Below are 23,141 nucleotides of genomic sequence, written 5' to 3' on the forward strand. Positions count from 1 at the left end.
TTTGGACCAGCTAAAAGTCAGCCCAGCACTGCAAGTTCTTTTTCTCTACCTGAGGTCTAGTGCTGTCTCAGCCAGAAGATCTCAGATCCCTGCGCTCCTGGGGCATACCATCTATTGAGCCATAGGATCCCAAATTTTTATATCTTTCTAAGAGTTGTCTCATTTCTCACAGATAACATAGGATTTAGACTACTACTCACCAGTGAATGCAAATCTGAAAATTCAAACCAGGTATATCCAATACTTATCTTTATATCTAATGCAACTGCCCAGAACAAGAAGCTACCTTGATACATTGGGATGCATTAAGTATTTTTAAAAAGACAACTGCAATGCAATATTCATTACATATTTTTCATTCAATAATCTGTTCATTCTAGTAAGTTTACTTCTGTAAATAAAAATGATTTAGTAAATGAGGTTTGGCAGGTTTTTCCTACCAGTTTTGCTGTGGCAGCCCCTGAATTTCCATATTAGTTCTAAAAGACTTGAAGTATCAGCTCACAGAAATGAAACAGATTCCACTAAACAGCATGAAATCTGCCAGCTGTCAGTCAGAACCCAGCATAACTGACTTTGGTGCTCAGTACAACCTTCGTGGGATCTTTCATCTGTTAATACTTCTCTGTTGAATTCCGTGCTGTGTCAGGATGACAAGAATAATCCTGTGCTACCTGAATGCAGTAGGTAGATTCAGAAGACATTGGAAACAAACTGAAGAACATCTAGGCTGCTGATCAAAAAGCAAGGCATTTGCCAGTAACCAGTATGGTGTGATAAAAGCAGTTTGTATTCCTTCTAAAATAAAGAAGATCAGAGGAACACACTCACCTTATCAGGATGAACCACAAGCACTGCTCTCCTGTAGTACTTCTTTACTTGTTCAGGAGTTACTAAATCTGCCATGCTGACTGGTTTCCACTTATTTTCCCCTTCCCAAAGCACTGTATGAAGAGTGGATATTAATGCTCTGATATTTCTCTCCTTTCCTTCAATCCATTCAAGAATCTGGGAAAATCAGAATATACAGAAGTGAATGCATTCTCAGCCTCTACAGATATAATCTTCACTCTCTGCAAGACTGTATGATCACGACTCAAGTACAGTTGTCCAACTGCACTCACTCCCCACATTCAATTGTCTTAGCCACCCAAAAGTGGTATTTTGCATCTACCACTAGGGAATAGCTCACTGTAACTAGTTTATTGAAGAAATTCAGTTACCGCAAGAGAAATTAATGAGACAGTTACATGTTACAAACCCCTGTAAATGTAATGGCAAGAGAACTGACAGGAGTAATTAAAAACGTCTGTTACAATTAGATATTACATTCATCTTGTCCCTGCCAGGGCATGCATATTGAAAGTATTACTTGATTTGTACAAAAGTGTAAATATATTTTAAAACTTCTATTGTACAAGCTTTGTGCAAAAGATCAAGTCTATTAATATTTCATGTTTACTTAAGCAACCTGCAGAGGTGCACAAATGGAAGTGTTCTTTGAGATATCCCCGAAGTCAATCAGAGTAACTTTTCAGACTTTAACAGCAATATTCAAGCCATGATATAGGGATGCAGTGTTTTCATTGAACACTTACATAGTATGAAAATCTCTGCCCTCTATCACCAGTAGTGATAGAGTATCTGTACATATCTGTACTTATTTCCATCTGTGGTGATTTGTGTTAAAAGCTACCCATACAAGCTATGCGCTCTCTCTTCAGGAAGGACACTTTCTGAAAACAAGCTTCAGCATCCCTCTGAAGTTTTTACAAACTTTTCTAAAGCACCCATAAAGACCACAAAACAGGAAGTGTATTAATATGTGAAGTTATCAATGACTAAAGCATCAAAAAAAATCTGAACAGCAAGGAACACCTCCCAAACTAGTTACACAGCCTACCTCCAGAATTGCACCTTCTAGTAATATCTTAGGACAGCAGCAGCACTTGTTAACCAGAAAGTGAAAGTACATGGTCACCCTGAAGACAGCTATTCCCACATGCCTCATTTTTAATGTATATTTTTGTATTATCAGCTAAATCCGTCTTTTCTAAACCATGACCATTAGTTTCTCTGTTAGTCATTGTATCCTTCTGCTCTGTTATCTGCAGTTCTAAGCATAAGATCAGATTTTCACTTAAAATCACTGTTAAACAAACCTTGAGTTTCAAGGGGTCCATATCTTTAGACATCTCTTGTTTTCTCATCTCAGCAATTGTCTTCGGTCCCTTTTTATCAGATTTTGCTGAAAATCCTTGATTAGATAAGAGATCCTCAAAGTCATTTTCTGAAACTTTTGGCTTTTGACCTATGAAAGGAGAAAAAACATTAAATGGAAAGTTCCACAGGAGAATACATTTACAGGGGAAATATATTGCACTTATATTCACTTGGATGGCATTTATCACTACCATGATAAATACCCTTCTGTGATGACAGATGCCACAAAACTAAGAAGGATAGAAATAAAACGGATCATTAACAAACTTTCAGTCCAGCAGAGCAGACAACCTCACATGCTAACCTCTGACTAAATGGTTGCATGCCCTCCTTTTTAAAACAGTTGAGTAGATTTGAGGGAGCACACAACTATCCATGATTTTGGAAATGGCTCCATTTTTCCACTCTAAGTTAGTTCCAAATACTACGTGGCAGTTTTTCAAGTAACCATATACTCGATATTCTCATTCAAAGCATGTAGTCAACACCTAAGTACGTCAAAACTTACACAGAATAATGAAGGTAAAAAATACCAACATGAATATTCATTACAGAGCCAACAAATTTCAGAGAACTGTAGAATAACTCAACTTTGAAGAGGCCTCTGGATGTTGTCTAGTCCAATCCCCACTCAAAGCAATGACACCTAGGCATATTTGTTAGATCCTTGTTCAGCTGAGGCCCATCTGTTTTCAAGGGACAGGAACTACACCATCTTTCTTCAGCATTTCATTGTGCCAATTGATTTTTTTGTCTTGTTCTACAGACTTTCCCATGCTGCAGCCTATGCCCACTGCCTCTCTCTCCTGACACCTCTTCCCAGATATGGATCAACAGAATAATTTCAACTTAAAGAAGTACCTGCTATTCACTTACATGCCAGTTTAAGGGAGGCATAATCCTAATACCAACCACCAGAAAATAAAATTTACCAATAAAGTTCATATAAAAGAGGCCAAGCCTATCCCTGTAACTCTAGGTTTGCCTATTCAGTTGGAACACCTTAAAGGACTGGTCCTGTCCCTGTATCTCGTTCAAGCACAAGAATTTTCAGTCATTTTAATCTCAATGTTTCTCAAGACTAGCTACTTCTAGCTTCAGATAGGAAAAACACTGTATCCCTTTACCTGTGTATCACAAATAGGCTAACATGAAGCAACATTATCAATCATGCCTCCCCAGATGGATCAAATTTACTCTAAACCAGTGACACAAAACCCCTACGCATGTGGGCAAGTTACTACAGCCTTGAGACTTTATGCCCAAAATTGCATACACTTGTGCCATCTTCAGCTTGTCTGTTACGTACTGGGATAGCTTTGGAAAAGCAGGATACCAAATTTGGCAAGGGTTTTTCTGTTTTCTACTAGACACAACTTAAACGTAAATAAAAATATGAAGTTAAAAGCGCTTCTGCAGGTAACAGCACACCTAACTAACTTCACACGTGTCCTGGGGTGATGTTATGAAGCCGCTTTATTCCTTAACCATCCACTCAATGCCCAAGAACGCTGTGCCTTTAAGATGGACCCGGGGCCAGAGCCACGGACCCGAGGGGGCAGTGGAAACCTTCAGCCCAACGGCTCAGGAGCGCTGTGCTGTTTTTCTGGGTTCCCTTTGTGTTCCAGCTAGCTGGGAAAAGGTTCTGTTGGCTTTTTTTCTTGTTCTTTTTTCCCTTCCCTTCCTCTTGCCTCACTGCCTCCCTTCCCTCCTTGCCGGTCCAGGGAGCCTGCAGTCCAAGCCCGGGTGTCTGTTCCCTCTCTGAGAATTTGTTGTATTTTGAGCTTGCTTTTTTTTTATCCTGTTCTACCCTGTTTTGTTTGTGTGTTAATAAAAAGTTTGGTCTCTTTATCCCACTTTCACTCCTTGTGACCCATTTGTCTCATTGATGGAGGAAAAGGGGAGCAACACTCATTCCAGAGTGTTTCCTCCTGAAGTTTTGTCTCAAAAACCAAGACAACATGGGACATTACAAGTAATATGCATTCAGAAAACTTACCAAAGCTTGGGGCTCTGACTCCTCTTTCTTCTCGTCCTGCAATAACACTCAAGTTTACTGTGTAGTTGGGCTTAGCTGCTGTGCTGGACTTAGTCCGGGACTGCCATGAAGTACTCTGTAGTTTCGGGGACTTCTGCCACTGATTTCCCAGCTTCTGAGATGGAGCAGTCTTCTGACTAAATCCACTACCCAGAAGTCCACCAGTGGATGAACCTAACAATAAATACTAAGTTAGTTGGTCAGTTCAGTGCCTGTCACCCTTTTAACACGAGTAGGACAGTTTGGTCTTGACATATAACCACATAGCTCACAGCGATACCATCATACAAGACAAAATACAACAGGAAAGTGTGGGTAAAATGAAGTTAAGAGTCTCATTAACAAGTAACTTGGATGGCAGGAGCTGGAGGCATTACTGAAGTTCTTCTCTTACAACTCAAGGTCTTGACTGTCAGTTTTAGCAAAAACATGCACACTTATCTGAAGGGTCAGGCATGTGTCAGGCCAATAGATAACTTGTGACAGTAGCTCTGTCTCCCACTTCATTATACTTCTGGTAACATGCAGTGCACAATAAATAACTAATTACAAAAAAAGGTAACAGGCTGATATTATTTTCAAATGAATGCTTTCAAAGGAAGATGGGAAGATTATTCTACAGCAGCATTGACAAGGAATACTGCACATGAGTAAGAAAAGCACAGCAGCCTGCAGGAGATACATTAACCACCCTGCTGTGGCATAGGCCAAGCTTGTCTGGGTATGCACAGCAATGTAAACTTGGCTTGCTCTTTCAAAAATGGCTGCTCACACTTCAGCTCTCCTGATACCTCTTCTTTTGTAGCGGCTGCTCGTAGTTCTAACTTGCACAAGACGATGTCTCCGCAGGGCCATGTACGAGATACCATACTGTATCTTGAAATACCACACCTGATAAAACCCAGTGTTGCAATACAACACCTAATAACATCTAGGAATGCACTGTTTTTTCATGAAATCACTCAATTGCAGTCAACTCAGTTTTCAGTCATTGATAACTTGTGAAATTTACAGAAAAAAATTTGTTAGTAGTCAGAGCAAATAACCCTGCATACTGAAAAATTCTATTTCTCTTATTTTTTCAAAGCATTCTACGTTCATTATTCCAGTTTCCAAGGTCAACGAATTCTTCCTGTAGGACAAGTCAATGCCTCACTGCTCACAGAAACTTTTCAACACCACACTCCTACTTTCTGATACAAGACCGTTCCTAAGGAAGAGTGTGATAACACCAACCAGGACAGAGCACTATTGGTATCCTACCACTATTAACTACTTTTAACTACTGTTTCTTTTGGGTTTATATAGCATTCATAATTAAGCAGCTTGAACTCTCAAATTTTCTTCCAGAACAATGGTTTGTATGAGGAAGCCAAAAAACTCCCATGAAAAATACAACACAGTGTGGGCATTCCAGTTGTATTCCAAAACTGAATTACAGTTCTTGTGACGTCTTGAAAATTCATTTCAAGCTTGCAAACGTTAACTAGGACAATGACATCTGGCTACTTTTTAATGCAGTCATTTTTCCTGTTGGAAGCTAACTGAAAGAATAATTAATTGACCCAAGTCCTGCTAAAATTAGTGTGATTTCTTCCACTGGATTCAGTGTAGGCTATACCTACATCTTCAAGTCAAAGATAAATTGACCTTTTTTACTGTCACACTATCTGTATATTTAACGATCTGTATTAACCTGAGTTATTAAACTAGAAAATTTTTGAAAATTGTTTACTGCAAAGCAGCCTCATGGGTACTGCTTCAACACCAGAATTTTGGCAGTGATTATGCACAAGCAACAACAAGAAGTCAAACACTGCATGTTACCTAGTGTTTCTACAAGAATTCCACTGGTACTCAATTCAATACACAACACTAACTTCCAAGGCAACAGGGAAGCAACAGGCTCCAAGCTAAGGGAAGAGCAGGTTTGTGCAATTCAGTGACACTAGGCTGTTCTGAATCATTCCTTGTATTCTGGGCAGCTGGTCACATTTGTTATGGTAGTATAGGTTCTGAAATGCAAGGACCTCAGCTCTTTTCACTGCCCTTCCTTTTTCCAGCCCTTTTGAGAATGCTGCAGGACTAATTCCTGAATTTCAGGCCAATAAAACATCCTGGAATGGGAGTTACTCTGCAATGTGTCTTATCTTCCAGAACTCCTTGTGCCCTCCATTGCAAACTGACAAATGTTCATAATGCTTTTGGTACTGGTGTGCACACAGAGGTTTACTTTGTGCTCATCCTACAGACACGGTAGATCTGAGTAGCAGAGCTATGAAAGTCCGCTGAATTCAAAGTACTGAACTAACAGGAAAACAATTGTCACTTTGGAACTAACAAATTTAACTAACTTAATCCTGCTTTCATTTTAAATCCTTTGAGAACAGTATTAATCGATGCAAGGTAAGAAACCTCATGCTCACTTATTGAATCAGTAACTCCTGGTTTCTCTTACCATCTCAACTAGATTCTGAAGCATTGCTTATTTTTACTGTTTCTATATCACTGTTAGCTGTAGTTATCTTCTCAAATATTATTCTGGATGTTTCACACAATATCTGTAAGATTCAATCTTTTCTTGTTACTCACCAGCTCTCAGCAAATACCTCAAGCTGGTCATTAAGAATTAAAAGGAAAAACTTTCCTTTATAGGCTGTCAGTAACATTTATTGGTACAAGAAGCAAATCAAACAGTAGAAGCACTAAGTATAGTCTAAAAAAGTAAGATCTCACCTGGAAGACCAGATCCCAGATTTGCAAGATCAGCAAAAGGATCAAAGTTCTGAGATTTCGCCTGGTTGAAAGACAGACCTGAAGACACACTGGACTGGCTTCCAGTGGTAAAAGCTTGGCCTGAATAATAAGAAAACACATCACGTACTTGGTCTGTTTGGAAATTGAGGGAAAGAATAAAAGTAGTATCTCCACAATGCCTCATGCAAACCTCCCCAGCATCCTGCTTCACATCTTTTCCCACGACAAGAATCACAATTACTACAGAGAACTGAAACAATTTAATTCCTGTGTCTTGAACTTAAATCTGAAAAACTACATGAGTGCCTTACTAAAGGAGCTTTTAAGCAACAAACCAGAAATGCTTGAAGACATGTTCAGGTGGTTAAACTGACCCAGTCTGGAGTACTCCTCTAATGGAAACATTTTATTTCATAATACCTTCACAAACAGGCTTCAGCTGTGGTGATGCTACACTGCTGGTTGTTGAGGAATCTGCCCAAGAATCCCAACCACTTAAGAGATCTGGGTGGCTTGTAGATGATGATATTTTAGGTGGCTCTGGTGTCAAATTGCCTACAGAAGAAAAAAGAAATATTTTTATGTTTAAGAAAACCATCACAATAACATATTTTACCAATTCCAACAGAACGGGTACCACATTGTCAGCTGCACAGCTTGCTTAAATCTCTTGATAACAGTTGTGCAGTCTTAAGCAGGACTCAGAAGGGTTTTACCACTGGGATTCCTTCATCTCTATTTTAAAACATCCCACACACTTCATAAATAAAGTATTTTCATGCACAAGCAATGCTTTGAATTTAACAGCTTAGGTCTCCTGACAAAAAGGACTAGCTCAGGTACAGGTCTAGCACATGCTGCTGTTTCTGACAACACAGCAGATAAGCGGGAAGCAGCAGTGCTTCATGAATGGTGCTCTTAATCACTCAGCAGTCTGGGTGCTACACAGGTGAAGCCAGGTCAGTTCAAACTGCAGGTATGCCTAACCTAAGCCTCTTGTGACAAAGGGGCCTCTTGGACAACTAATAGACCCTTTTAGGTGTAACACACAAACAAATGCACAGAATTGAAGACCAGGATACAGGAAGAATGGGTTTTTTTCTGGGGAAAGGTTAAGAATCTCTAGCTCCATGGATAAAAATCGCTCTTCTACATGCAAAACAAACCCACCATGACATCTAAATGAAAAAGTCGTATTTAAAAGCATGCAAGGTGCTGCCACTAACTCCTGGAAACTGCCATCCCTGATGCTTGCAAATGATTCTCCACTTACACACTCACACATACTGTGAGGTGAGCCATCCTCAGAATGAGATATGCTATGTATGGAACGCTCAAAGCTGCATGACAGTTCTGAGCATTGTTCTTAAGCACAGCTTTTGGAGACTTACAGTGAAGCAGGACAGCTCTTGAATGGAACCCCTACTTTAATGCTACAACAACAGTCAGTGCTACAGTGAGAGGTGTTATTTCAGTAAAGCCAGAACATTTAGTGGTGCCCTAAGACATTTCACAGACATAACTTTCTAAACCCTAACCCACCCATCCTTAAAAAAGCAATGACATTTTGGGGGTTTGACTGTTTCAACTACTACATCACAGCCTTTCACTTGTCTCAGCTTCTCAACTTTACATTCTGTAAATATTGATATCAAATCCTCTTAATCAAGGAAATAATTAGAAGCAAATTAAATACCCCTCCAGTACCTCAATCTAGTAATACTATTTATAATTAGATCTTACAGCTGCAAAGGAAGCACATCAAATACAGCACAAATATCTGCTGAAAGCCTGTATTTCAGCAGTATTCTCTGCTGCATGGGAAGGAAAACATCACAATAAAATGCAAGAAGTACCCACCATTTCCAGCCCGTTCTCCACACCCAAGCTTCATCTCCCTGCCTCTGAAACCACGAGAGAAACAGTACGTATTTGCCTCAATACTCAGGACCCCAGTTATCTGCTAAACAGCAGTGTCAGGCTATAAACCAGGACCTATTCACCAGCTCAGAAGTCTGCTGTATCATATACCACTCCCAAAAGTTTAGCAGGCCTTGAATTAATACTAATATTGATTTTTAGACTAGAAATTACTTTGTTCTACAATCTCTGCTATTGAAAGTCTTCTTACAGGGGCATAAGAAAATGAACAACCACACATAAAATTAACTATTATGAATACAAGTGGAGAGAAATAAGAATAAATTAAATTACAGCTGAGTGCATTTGAAAGATCGAGAACATACTGTGGAAATTGAGCTGTTTTATAACAGTTGGCTTAAGAGCAGTCAAGTTCATCACCTCCCCCACCCTGAACTAAGCAGGAAGTAGCCTACTGCTACGCACAGCAGTAAATTCACTATTAATAGTAAAAACACATATACATCCACTACGCTTACCAGAAAAAGCTGAAACATGCAATGTACAATATACTGAACAGATAACCTATTCCTCCGGAAACTTTTTATTCTTATGCTATCTTCTGTTTAGTTCTAAAACCTGGGCACTATTATATGTCAGATTCTAACATCAAGAAAAAGTGTTATTAACATGATTCTCTGACTTCTACATATTCTGAAAAGGTATGATGAGACCACATAATGATTCCCTATTTTTATAACTGGCACACTGGAGTTCATACAGACACATTAAGATAAAGGAGCAGCATATCTGAAGAAATGGTAAAACATGAACTATAGCTCAGTATTCCAAAAATGGAAGCAACTAAGATCATGGGCATGCAGTCCCAAACCTGGTTGTTTCAAGTTTTTAATATGCATATTGATACTCCTTAGCCATACAGCAATGAACCACTGGAGGTCAGGGCAAAGAACTGTGTTCATTACTAACACTGCTCAAACTAAGCTAAGATGCAAGAATAAGTTGGTGGTAATCAGATCACACTTTCCAGCTTCCCAAAATAAGAGACCTGCATTTTACTATATCCTACACACAACTTCACATAAGGTTTTCTTTATTTAACTTGTCATGTCTACAGGAAATCCTTTAATCACAGACGACAACAGGATTTTCTGTGAACCAAGAGGCTGGTTTAGTATGATGCAAGTTTTTTTAGCCTTGTCTAAAGCCTGTTTGAGAACACAAGTTCACAGAAACTAACTTCTGCTCAAGAAAAAACTACACTGATCACTCTGGTTTCTTTTGATCACCTCCTAGATCTTGTGCTGTCTTCGAGGGAAATACATTCCTGACTCAACCTGCATTAAAGATGATCTGCTGCTTGAAAAATCCAAAAGAAAATTAAGTTACCTTGTAAATGCACAGCTGTTTAGCAGCAACAGCACAACATTTTCCTATTACAGGACAGAATGCCTTAAGAGACCAGATATTGTATAAGAATGTCTTGGGGTGACTTTATGATGTGTATCCCATATCGCTGCCCTACGCCCAGGAATTAATTTTTGTGCCTTTTAATGCCTTTAAACTGAGCCTGAGAGGGGGAAGGAAAAACTGAGCAAAACTTTTTCAAAGCAGTTTGCAGCTTGTTCAAAGTCACACAGAGATAGCGACTTTTTTCCCCAGCTGCAGCAGGAGAACGAGGAAGCACCTGGCTTGCGGCTCCCCAGTCAGCTTTTGGCCATTTTTCAACTTTTTTCTCCGGAGAGAGACTGAGAGTTGAACTTTTTTTTCCTTCTCTGGAATTTCAGATTTTCTCTCTTTTCTGCTGGACTGCTTCAATATCAGAACACATTGGGAGGGCCTTCCACTGAGCACAGACAGCCTGGCCCTGGGCCAAGCCCCAGCTCCGAGGAGACCAAAGGGAGGACTCTAACACTTTCCCAGGTTTTTCCCCCACAGCGAAAGATTTTATTATTCAGCATTATTTTCCTTTCCCATGTGTTTGTTAAATAAATAGTTTTTATCTCTTTCACTTTCCTTCGAGGAAAATTTATTTTTTCCTGAACCTGGTGGGGTTGGGCCTTCTCTCAGAGGATGTATTTCTAAATTTGGCCAAACTGGCACAAAGAACTATCTTTCATTTTAAAACCCCTGTGATTTTAAATTTTAAGCCAACATTTGAGAAATACAAGGTTAAAATTCTGTGTCTTGAACTTGTGTTCACTGAAACAGCTTTTCTCCTGGTATCTATAGCCGTTTAGTAATCACTTACTAACAAAGCGTACCCACCACTAAAATTCGATTCTAGACACTTATAAAACTGCTCTAACAGATTGATCAAATCTCATTACTGCAGCTTATTTTCAATGGTCACTGCCATTACTACTAACTTTTTTTCTCCCTTTAATGACCTCATGTTTGCACTGTCTTCTGCTCACTTAACACAACTCTTCCAAATATGTCATTTGAGAACATGTTCTTATTTCTCCTTTCTTCTCCAGTTACTAGTGATCCTGTCCTTTCAGGACTCACAAATTCACATTAAAAGCAATATAACTTTTAATATTCCTAACTTACTTGATTAAATTGGTAACTGCAACCAGATAGAATGCTAAAGACTCAAATACATACATCATTTCAGCTAAACACAGATAAAAGCTCTCATTTGAAAGATAAATTTAAAAAAGCATGAAATGTTACCCCAGTTTCTCCACTTCCATATGGTTTTTAAAGACTGCATAGCAATAGAGAAATATTGGGAAAACAGTGTAAAACAGCAGGCTGAAGAGAAAATGGGTACATTTTAAGTATCTTTTCCTGTGTTGACAGAAAGCCCCATAAAGTACATTAAAATAGCAGGTATCCTAACGCACTTAATGGGGCGCAAGCTATCAAGTAAAATCAGAAGGAGTAACCACAAAACAATAAGCATTGAAGTTAGATGTAAAAATATTCCTTTTTTTTCTGTACTTGCTCAAATATTATTAACAGCTGAATATTGATGCTGTTCTCCTTAAGACTGCAGATAAACATTTAGTGAACAGAAATCTGTAATTTTTTTCCCCACTTTAATACATAAAAGGGTTTTTTGTCTCCTCTCTGATATGGGGGTTCTGGTACTATTAAACTTGGAGAAAAGAACTGGGAACGCTCTTATAAATGTGTAAAAATACTTAATGTGAATAAACAGAAAAAGACTGAGACAGACTCTTATCTGTGTTGCCCAGTGGAAGGACAAGAGGCAATGGGCACAAACTGAACCACAAGGAACTCCATTAAAAAACACTTTCTTTCCTCTAAGATCTCTCCAACACTGGCATAGGTTGCCCAGCTGCAGAGTCTACAGCCCTGGAAATACTAAAAATCAGCAAGGACACAGTCCTGAATAGCCTACTTTACTTGACCCTGGCTTTAAGCACATCAACTAGAGTATCTCCAGAGGTCCTGCCTCTCAAGTGAGTTAAATTTTGGCTGAGACCATAAAATATGTTGAGCTGCAAGGGAACCACAAGGACCATGAAGTCCAGCTCCCAGCTCTGCACAGGGCAGCCCCAAGAATCATACCATGTGCCTAACAGTGTTTTCCAAACACTTCTACAGCTTCTACAGCACCTTGTCAGGCTGGTGCTGTGACCACTTCCCACTGTTCCAATGCCCAACCAGCCTCTGGGAGAAAAACCTTTTCCTGATATCCGACCTAAACCTCCTCTGACACAACTTCAGGCCATTCCCTTGGGTCCTGTCACTGGTCACCACAGAGATCAGATCAGTGTCTGCTTCTCCTCTTCCCCTCACAAGGAAGTTTTAACTGCAATGAGGTCTCCCCTCAGTCTCCTCCAAGCTCAACAGATCAAGTGACCTCAGCTGCTCCTCATACAGCTTCCCCTCAAGAACCTTCACCATCCTCATGGCCCTCCTTTGGACACTCTCTAACAGCTTAATGTCTTTTTTATATTGTGGCACCCAAAACTGCCCTCAGCACTCAAGGTGAGGCTTCCCCAGTGCAGAGCAGGACAATCCCCTCCCTTGCCCAGCTGTCGATGCTGTGCCTGATACCCCCAGGACACGGTTGGCTCTCTGGCTGCCAGGGCACTGCTGACTCATTCAGCTTGCCATCGACCAGGACTCCCAGGTCCCCTTCCATGGTGCTCCTCTCCAGCATCTCATTCCCCAGTCTGTCTGCATCCAGAGTTGCCCCATCCCAGGTGCAGAGTCTGCTGGAGATAATGCTCCACAGATCAGTATTGATAAAATCTTCTATTGAGCAAAACATTTATGTTTGGTAACCTCACCCAGGGACAGCAATAGTGGCATAAAACTGGCAACTATACAACTCAAACATATGGCTGTTACTATCTACAGGATAGAACAAAAACATCGCAAAGGAGGCAGCAAGTGGAATCTTCTCAGCAGAATCAAGCACAGCTGGAATATAATGATTAATAATATGGTAGAGAGAGCAGTCAGCTGGGTAGCCTTTTATTTCAAAGAAGAAGCCCTTCTGTCAGTCAGACAAATAATGCATTTTTTTCTGTCCAGTTTATCTGTAGCTAATACTCAGACTGCGTCACTCAGAGGCAGGGTCAACTAGAGCAACTGCTAAACAAGGAGGGGCAAGTCAAAGCTGCATGCAATAAGCCCTGGGAAGAAATCATTCTAGATTCAGGATAATGTGTGTGATACCACCATTCCTAGCTACCTGCACATTGTAAGTAGGTGTCTGTGGGAGAAGAGGCCTGGGCTTCTCTGTTGGAAAGAGCCAGCTCCAACAGATTCACCACAAGCCACAGCTGAGCCTCCCAGACTAGATGTCTTTGAGAAAACATGCTAGAAAAAGCAAAAAATACTGCACAGCAGCTGTAAGAGAAGGGAGAGATGTGCGAGAAACAGGCCTGCAGACATTAAGGTTGGTAGAGAAGGAATGGAAGGAGGTGCTCCAGATGCCAAGAGCAGGGATTGCCCTGCAACACACGGGAAACACCACAGGGGAACAAATATTCACACTGTAGCCTGTGGAGGACGCTACACAGGTGGATATGTCCTGGATGAAGCCACAGCCCAGGGAGAGCAGCCCATGCAGCAGCAGGTTCCTGGCAAAAGCTGCAGTCCCTGGGAGAACCACACCCCTATATCAATCTCTTCCTAAGGGACTGTACCCTACAGAGACCCATGTTCTTAAAAGATTGTATCCCATGGGAAGGGCCTATGCAGAAAGAGAGGAATGAGAGAGCTGCAGAGAAGAGCTCTTACAGACTGATCACAGCTCATATTCCTATGGAGAGAACTCATACCTTTCTTTCAAAGTCAGATTTTAAAAAGCTCTAACACTAGTGGCTCTACCACTCCCCATTTTTGCAAATGTCTGTTTCTCTTTAAAGAATGATGGGAAGACTGAACATATCACAAACATTTTTGTTTAAAGATTAATAGATTTTAAAATAAATGCATGAGGGAAAGGCTTTGCCAAGAATATATCAGAGAAATGAAACAAATAAGATTAGAGTATTACATAATGTACTTTGTGAGTATATTACCAGAATGCATTCAGGTCAGGAAGGTGCTAGCTAGCCCCAGCCTGCACTTTGTCAACTGGCTATATTATAACTTGACTTGCTCACTTCTCTTCCTATGTTTCCATAAAATCTTTAAAATCTGAACAGTCAACATAGCATACTATCACCTATAAAGTAAGTTTCCAGATGTTTGTGTACCCTCAGTTCTTAGATCATTGAGAGGAGACTCCATCTCCTAACATATGGTTAGCAATACTAGAAATTCTGTCACATCATAAATAATAGCATAACATTATACAGGAAACACTTGCTTCTTGGTGCATTTGCATCTGCACTTCCAGAATACAAAGCTAATTAAAACAGCAATCACAAGTGGATCTATTAAGACACTAATCCACTAAGCTGAAAGATAAATGCACAGAGGAGAGGAAACTGTTGAGAAACAGAACAACAGAAGCACACTTACCTAAATTTAAGAAATCTGAGCTGGAAGAAGGTGGAAGTGAACTTTGTGTGGAAGGAACTGCATTAGCTGTAGATGTTGAGGTTGGATTAAGAAAGTCCCCAAAGAGGTCTGGACCAGACAGGGCTTGATTCTCTGAACTTGATGACATTGTGAATGGGTCAAATGGGTCGGCTAAAAAAGAAGCAGAAAACAAAATTATCTTATGACAAATTGCAGAATAAATGAAGCTGGAAAAGCCTTACTCCTCTGAGGGCACAGACAAAAAGTAAAGTTCATGCTAGTAACTGCAGCAGCCTTCTGACAACTTTTTGTGGCGAAGAGTAATCACCTATTCCTTCCTCTAGACAAATGAACTTTCACATTGGTACAAAAAGGATCTCAGCCATACATAATATGAATAGCTATGTCTTCAAATACAAGCAGCAAGACTGCATACAATTCATCAGCATTGTTAATTTCATCCATTTAAGACACACCTTAAGTCTGAGTGATCACCTACATACACAAAGAAGAATTACATTTGTTAAGTACTCTATAACACCAAATTTGCAACAGATTTTAAGAAAATGGACTATTATACTATTAGAAAGAATATGAAGTGAAACATTCATACTACCATTTAGACTTGAAGGCATTGACGATTCTGGGGCAGAAAGCACGTCAACCCAAGAATGAAAACCAATAGAAGTAAGACTGCAGCAGGTCTCTAGTGATTCCAATGAAGAAAAAAACTAACTGGAAGAGTATTTATAGTCAGCATGGAGTAACATGTGACAGTCAGCTGGAATCACGGCTTTAGAGCTTCCTGTTTCTGCTGCCCTCTAGGGTCAAGAACCCTCAAGAGCCCAGGGAGTCCTGCCAGACTCACTCAGAAGCTGAAGAGAAGGAATAATCCTGCTATAATACCCCAGCAAGTCCTCAGGTAATAACCACGTTGTGCAGGACTCAACAACATTTCAAGCAAACTTACTATAACATCGCACATAAACAAAAGCTCAAGTACAAGTCTGTTGTGCAAGACAACGTGTAACAGTGGCCAAATATTCTCACTTTTGCACTTACCTCTCAATACAATTCAATGAAATATACTGAATGACAATGACTACAAGAATGGGATACATACATGACTACTGCTCAGGTGCTTCATGCAGTGGATATGAGTAAAGAAAGATAAAGAATTCTATAAAAGGGAACCTTTATTACTACCTATGTAAAAATGGTAAATTAAAATAATTTCTCCCTGACCACAGTAACTAAGTTCAACAGTGAATTCCTCAAAATAAGTAAATATTTTAAATCATCTAAATACTCTGTAAAAAATACTTTTAGTTGTCTATAGATGAAAGCTTTTAGTCCCTATGAATTATCTTTGTGCAAACAAACAAAGCCGTGTAATGGTTTCCCAGATTACCAACCAATATTCCCAGAAATCTTAATATTAACTTCAGGCAGAGAATTGTTATTACCAAAAGTTCAGTAAAGTGACAAAGAGCTAAATATTCACTGGTAAGAGGAACAGAATCTCTGAACGAAAACATCTTGTTTAAATACCAAATAGACAGCACTACCTAGCATGCTCTTTAAGGATACTGACCTGCCAACAACATCAGTAAAATCAGCAAGAAAACATCTTTTAGCAGTATCATTATCCTACTGTTTTGGACAATAATCTACAGGATTTCCAGTTGCTCAGCAGTCTTATGTGATTAACACTTAAAAATCCCACGCACACATTTGACCTAAGCAGACAGCTCTGTGCATCTAATGCCATCGCTTTAGGTAAAGTTCAAAAAAGCAGTAAGTTATGACAATTCTATGCCTTAGCAAGGAAAGTTATAGATTTAGAAAAGGATCTAGCACATAACATTCATATGGGAAAGCTAAGAATTCTTTAAGATACTGAATTTCCTTTAAATTCAAAATTTTATACTTTTCTGTTTACGGAATTTAAAGTTAATAGGATACTGGCAACATAATAGAATGCCTGGATAATGTACAGGAATTTCTCTCCTTCATGCAGAAATAATATCTATTCTATTCACAGTCTTGCTATAGACTGACACGTCTTCACAGTACTTTTGAAACATGGTACTTATTTTCTAAGCACAGTGCAAGCAGCAATTCATGTGTTGCCCAGGCGACAAGTACTGATGTTAAAACTCACATACCTGAAGACATGGCTGCTGCTGAAGACGTACCCTGAGCAGCAGCTGGACACTGACTGCTGAAAAAGAAATCTGTTCCTTGTCCAAGAAGATCTCCAGTGGGCTCTGAAACCTGTGACACACTACTCACAAACAGATTGTTCAACAAGTCAGCATTACTTGATGAAGAGTTAATTTCTGAGATAGGTTGTTTCTGTTCTGCTGAAATATCAGAGTCTAGTCCCAGCAAGTCTACATTCTCTTCAGGGAGAGATTTTTGTAACGGTGCAGATGGAGCTTCAAAACTAGTTTCAAAAAGCAACTCTCCTTCTGGAGTAGAGTCTTTTTCATCAACAATTACTGCATTTCCTTCATCTGGAAATGTAGGGAACTCCTCATCTGAAGGATCACTCTCTTCTCTGTCATCAGATAGCTGAACAGGATCATTTTTAGATGAATTGTCTTCTATTCCACTTTCTGGAGTTTTTCCTTCTTGAATAGAAAAAAAGAATAACATCTTTAAATGACCAGGGTTATTCTTCTGACTAGGGTAAGAGAGACTTTCATGGTGACATCATATGAAATTAATTCCTAACTAACCAAAACTCACAGAAGAATTGATGAAAAAGGAACTAAGTGTTGCCTGCCACCTGTTAGTACAGGGCAGGCGAAGCAGCAGCTGACTACCCTACTTGCCACTCCACAATAGTAGGCATTACAAATTTTTTCAAAATTAGACTGACTTGGACATTCACCTCAGATCTCTGTGCCACTCAGAGCTTACAAGATTTCTCAGTAATTGCTTCTCCACTCAATAAAAGCATAAGCAGCTGCTGTAATTTTTGCCAACAAAGGAGCGCCCAGAAAAGGGAGTCACACATGTGCTATAAAATTACATTTTCTTAGTCCTCTTTACTGATCTGGACCCTACTGGCTAGTCTACTTTGTTTCCTCTGTTCCTCAGCTGGCATGGGGCTGTGGGAGTAAAAAGCTTCCTTGCAGACCTTAAAGGTTAAGATTTCTACAGAAAAAGAAAAATTTAGCTCAGCATTTAAGTTAAACTCAACACCAAACCCCCTTACTTGGTGTTTATCCAAATGAAGCAGAACAACCGCTTGTTATTCTGCAGGGCTCACTCTTTAAATAGCTTTTCCTCATGGTTAGTGAATTAGAGACTCTTGCTGCCTAAGAAGGCTTAAGCATTCACTGGAAAGCATACAAGACAAACATAAGCCACACAGTTACTTCAGAGGAAAACCTGTACCTTTCCAGTCCAGAGAGTGAAAGAAGTTATTGGCATCAGTACTACCGCTGTGTGGGGATTCTGTATCAGTAGGTGCACTTTCTGAAGACTGCTCCAGCTGGGATGCCTCTGCTTCATATTGTGCAGTGGAACCTGGCTGTCTAGGCAACTCTGGTTTCCCTATAAAACAGAATTTAAGCCAGAACACTTAGAGAGAAACTTCTCAATCCTCCACATGGCAGGTGATACTTATCTTTCAGGCTGACTGCTGTAGGAAGACAAATTACCTCCAATCTATTGCTCTGCAAATGCAAATTCCTGCCCCCACCATCTCTGAAATTAGCATTATTAACTTTGTTTCAACTGCAAAAACTGGGAAGATCCTGTTTTGAACTAGGACATTAAATCAGAATCATAGTGTAACACTCAAGCATTCTATTTATATTTGTAGAAAAATGTAACTAACACCTCACTTGTACCAACCATCCCCTAAAACATGCAAGAGCTATGAACAGTATCTGAAATAAGAGACAGAAAAACAGAAAAAAGCAAATGCAGCTGTAGAAAGACTCAGAATATACAAAGCTAGTGAAGAACATGGAGCTATTAAAAAACACCACAAAAGGGGTTAATACATTGTATGCTGCTATTAACTGCTTCTTATATTTCTTATTTTACTGAAATCAGATATTAACTGACTCTTGTGTAAGACCTAGTAGGGCAGTTACCTACTCTTGTATTAGCTCTCAAAACCAAAGTTTTCTCAAGGCAAATTAAGAAGACTTCCTAAATTAGTCAATATTCATCTACTGTTTGAAAAAAATGGATGAATGGCTGGGAGAAACCTATTTATCTAAATTGAAATACGCAACTAGTAGAGCACTTTTTCACTCTTCCTCCACATTCTCAGTTTTAGTTCAGAGATGCTGAATAAATAGTATGTCTCAAACCATACATGAAAGATCATGACTAATGAAAGAGTAAATTCAATTTTAATGGCAAGTTTAATAAAATCACTTCACAGCACTTGCTTTTGTCCTATTCCCTTCCCACCAATCTTAAGAAATACTTTCAGTGTAATTTGAAATCCTTACATTTCATGTATCAATCAGAAAATGGAAGCGACTTAAGAACACAAGAGTAACAATGATGCAAAGCTACACACCTTAGCTTTAGAGAGCTGAGAGTTGTGTTCACAATAGGATTAAGCTAAGTTAAATAGAAAATGGTCAAAATCATAATACAAACAACATATATCCTGCTTAAAAGAAAAAAAGGCCAGCAGCAACCACCTTATATGAAAAGAAACGTACTTGACATGTACCACATTAACATAGGGTGAGATCTCACGTATCACTAAAATCACCATAGTAATCTTCATAATGCCTCTTTATCCTCAAAACACAGAGAAGGCTTAAGAGCCTGGATGAAAATGTAAAAGCTAATTACTGATATCAGGAGAAGAAGAAAGATACTGAATAGCATTAACTGGAATTAATGCAGGCATCTACAGATGAAGCACTGAATAAGCAGCATTAACAAAAAAACTCTGCTAGAACATATTAGGAAAAGTTGGGGAAATTAATTACAACATTACATGGCTATGCATAAGTATGTTGATAAAAACATTCTTACCTAAAACCATTTGTGAGGCATGCTCACATAATTTTAACTGAAATGATACTGATGCCAGTTTAGCCAAATAAATCTCTTTCAAGTATTTGTGTCTACAAATACCGACTTTTACAATTCCATTTGCTAAAAGTCCCTCCCTGCAAATGGCCTATTCATAGCTTTAAAGCAAGCACAAGTAAGCACAGTGAAAGTAAGACAGGGATAATTATAATCCACTACTGGAGGATAACTTAAGCTCCTCCATACAAAGCATATTTTAAACTGGTATTTACAAAAAAAAACACCTTTTAAATTTCTTTCAATTAATGGAATATCAAAAATTAAACAAAAGCCTCAAACACTAAGTACATTGAAAATTTTTTCACGTTCTTTAGTTTTTCAAGGGATTCATTACCAAATTTGGATAAAATCTCTTGTTGTTCCTCTCGGGTGGAGAAGAGGATCTTGGGATTTAGTCCCTTTATATTCATGTTATCCCAAGGTGGCTGTTCACAGCTGGGCCTATCTCTGGGCTCCACCTCTACTTCCAGATTGACTTGAAATAAATCAGGGTATTTCTCTTGTATGTCACAGGCATCCAGATCATACCTGTAAAGACACGGACAAGAAGTTTCTTGATACTGAGGGCTAACTGGATTAGACCTACTGCAGTCCAAAACAAAACTTCAAAGCATTTAGTATAAGACATAAAAAATGCTGTATTTGTTTACTTTTCCCATTTTAAACAGGTGGTATTTTTGCACACAGGGTTTTTTTGTATCATTAACAAAACATTTAGTTTCCTTAATGTGAGTAAACAAAATAATCTTACTGCAATCAAAGTCATCTACTTCCTACACTGACTATATTTCCTTCTCCCTGCTATATGTTGATGTTTGGCAGGTTAAGCAGTTTCAAAGAAAATTTCTTCCAGTCTCCTACAAAAAGGTGTCAACATACTTGGCAAATTTCACTGTAGTGGCATTTCGGGGCACAAAACCTGTATGGAACTGAATCTGAAACATCTTCATTGAAGCCATCTGTTGAAAAGAAACAGGAAACTGCATAAACCAACACGAACAGTATGTACAATGTTCTGCCTTTAACATAATGCAAAGTATTAACTGTATTAAAATATTTTAGTATTTGCTTTGCTACAAAAAACTTCCATTTAATTAGCAGTATACTTTATCTTGAAAGATTTAAATGCAGTTGAGACAGAACATAGATCTATTACTACCACTAATAAACCAAATGACCCTCAGTAAGATACGTCTCATCACTAACCTCAAAACACACCACCAAAGTCTAATGTACTTCCAGATCCTGTTCTGGAGGCTAAAATTGCATGACCTTTGTTCCGTTTCTGAGTAACACATGCTCAGAAAAATCCATTGTGCAATACAGTAGCCAAGAAATATACTTATGTCACATATAAAGGAATCGACTGAAAACAGTTTTAAATGTAGCACATTTAAAAGAGCACTTCAGAAGGCGTGCAAGGGTTTTTTTCTTCAAGTGCAACTTCAAGTCAGCCATTCATTCCAGACAGAATTTTAGGGCTTTTCTGAACTGACTCATTTTAATCACTCAAGTGTTGAGAGAAAAACTACTTTCCCATGCCTGATGGGAATGTGAGTGCCCAGAAAAGGCTACTATAGAAGATTCATGTAGCTCCTGGTCTTGCACAAATCCAAATTACAGCTCACTGATCAATGTAGCCCGCATTTGTTTCCCAGCCTTAGTTACAACACCTGTGAAATAGTCTTGCCAGTTCTTACAAAGAAGTAATACAGTAATAGTCCAGAAAATACGATACAATAATTTGAATTATGAAAGCTTTCCTTGTAAATGAGCGTTTACCGAACATCATAGCCAGAAATCAAATAATACAAAAAGCACTGCCACAGGTTAAGGGGGTCTGATCATTCCCCTCTATTCAGCACCAGTGAAGCCCCATCTGTAATTGTGTCCAGTGCTGGGCTCCTTACTCCAAGAGACATGGATACACTGGAGAGAGCTTCTCTGATTCTTCCATCCCTACCATCGCTTTCCTAGAAGATAAACTAAACCCTCTCTCAAATTAGCTGTGAGCAAGCAGAAGACATTCACAATGCTCAGCTCTAAACACAAGAGAAATCCTGAAATGTGGTGGCTGATCTCTGTAAGAGACCTGCAGAGAACTTCAGGGGGCAATTTACAGTACATAAAACTAAGGACACATTGAATATTGTTCCATCAAACCTCCAAACCCAGATCATAACACACACTGTTGATGTATCGTGCTATAGCTGACAGCTGAGAAAATTCTAGTCTTTTCTATTAGTGAATAAATGCCAGAGAAACCACATCAAAGAAACTCTATCATGAATAAAGGTGAGGTTGTACAAGGAGCATAACCTAACCTTCACTAAATTTTATCAGTTTTATGCCCTTTTCCTGATGATGTTAATCCATACAGTAGTTATTTTTGTACATTAAGGAATCATTTCACTGAGTTTTTAGTTTTAAGGTGTTCTGGAAGGTTTTGTTGAACCTCTGCAACATGACAAGATTTGATACTCACCTTCCTACTCACAAAGCAGAAAAAAACCATAGGGAAAACAATTTCAGTAACAGTAACTATGTATGAATATATATGCATGTCCCACATGTACAGAAACTGGTTGAAAAACTGGATCAATTTCCACAAAGCTCCAAGCTCTAAACTTTGCACTTCCCCTCCTTATCTTTTACACAGATTTCCAAGTTTAATTTGGGTTACTCATCTGGAGAAAAAAGAACATGCCTCTCTTTTAAAAAATTTGAAGACAGGCTTCATTAACAAGTTTCTTGTGATCTTATTTGCATCCATAGTTGAATTAAAAAAGAAAATATGCATTCTCCCTAGTAGAACAAAAGTAAGAAAATTAGCTATAAAAACTGAACCTAACTTTAGAAATAGGTTATAAAACCACATGGATTTTTCTAGCCTGTTTTGTATAGGCAGTCTCTGGAATCCCACTTTTCTGCTGAGTGGTATTTTTCCTTTGTTTGCAGTTTGTGCGCACAGAATCAAAAAGTTCTGGCACGTTGTGTAACTTAACAGACAATAATTGCTGCCTCAAAAAAGCTGGCTAGTGGCTTTCCTTACAAATATAATAATTATCAATACTGAAGTACTTTCCAAAAATGCTTACGAAAGCATCTACATGTACAGCATTAGGAGTGGACATACTCAGAAGGCTTGAAAAGGTTGAATTCACAAGTGAATGAAAACCTCAAACATTTCTATGAATGAAGA

The 23,141-nt window shown here is 38.9% G+C and overlaps 1 protein-coding gene across 1 annotated transcript in view; it reads right to left on the minus strand.

The window, feature by feature from the left end:
* Positions 1 to 23,141, minus strand: part of GAK (cyclin G associated kinase) — a 56,587-nt gene that overhangs the window by 2,140 nt on the left and 31,306 nt on the right. The window contains 10 exon segments of the mRNA XM_017735334.1: positions 832 to 1,008; positions 2,163 to 2,311; positions 4,223 to 4,435; positions 6,998 to 7,117; positions 7,439 to 7,573; positions 14,858 to 15,028; positions 17,026 to 17,493; positions 18,266 to 18,424; positions 20,274 to 20,467; positions 20,819 to 20,898. Of these exon segments, the coding sequence (XP_017590823.1) occupies positions 832 to 1,008; positions 2,163 to 2,311; positions 4,223 to 4,435; positions 6,998 to 7,117; positions 7,439 to 7,573; positions 14,858 to 15,028; positions 17,026 to 17,493; positions 18,266 to 18,424; positions 20,274 to 20,467; positions 20,819 to 20,898 (1,866 nt within the window).

This window comes from Corvus brachyrhynchos, unplaced genomic scaffold (assembly GCF_000691975.1).
Source record: "Corvus brachyrhynchos isolate BGI_N302 unplaced genomic scaffold, ASM69197v1 scaffold22, whole genome shotgun sequence".
Classification (NCBI taxonomy): domain Eukaryota; kingdom Metazoa; phylum Chordata; class Aves; order Passeriformes; family Corvidae; genus Corvus; species Corvus brachyrhynchos.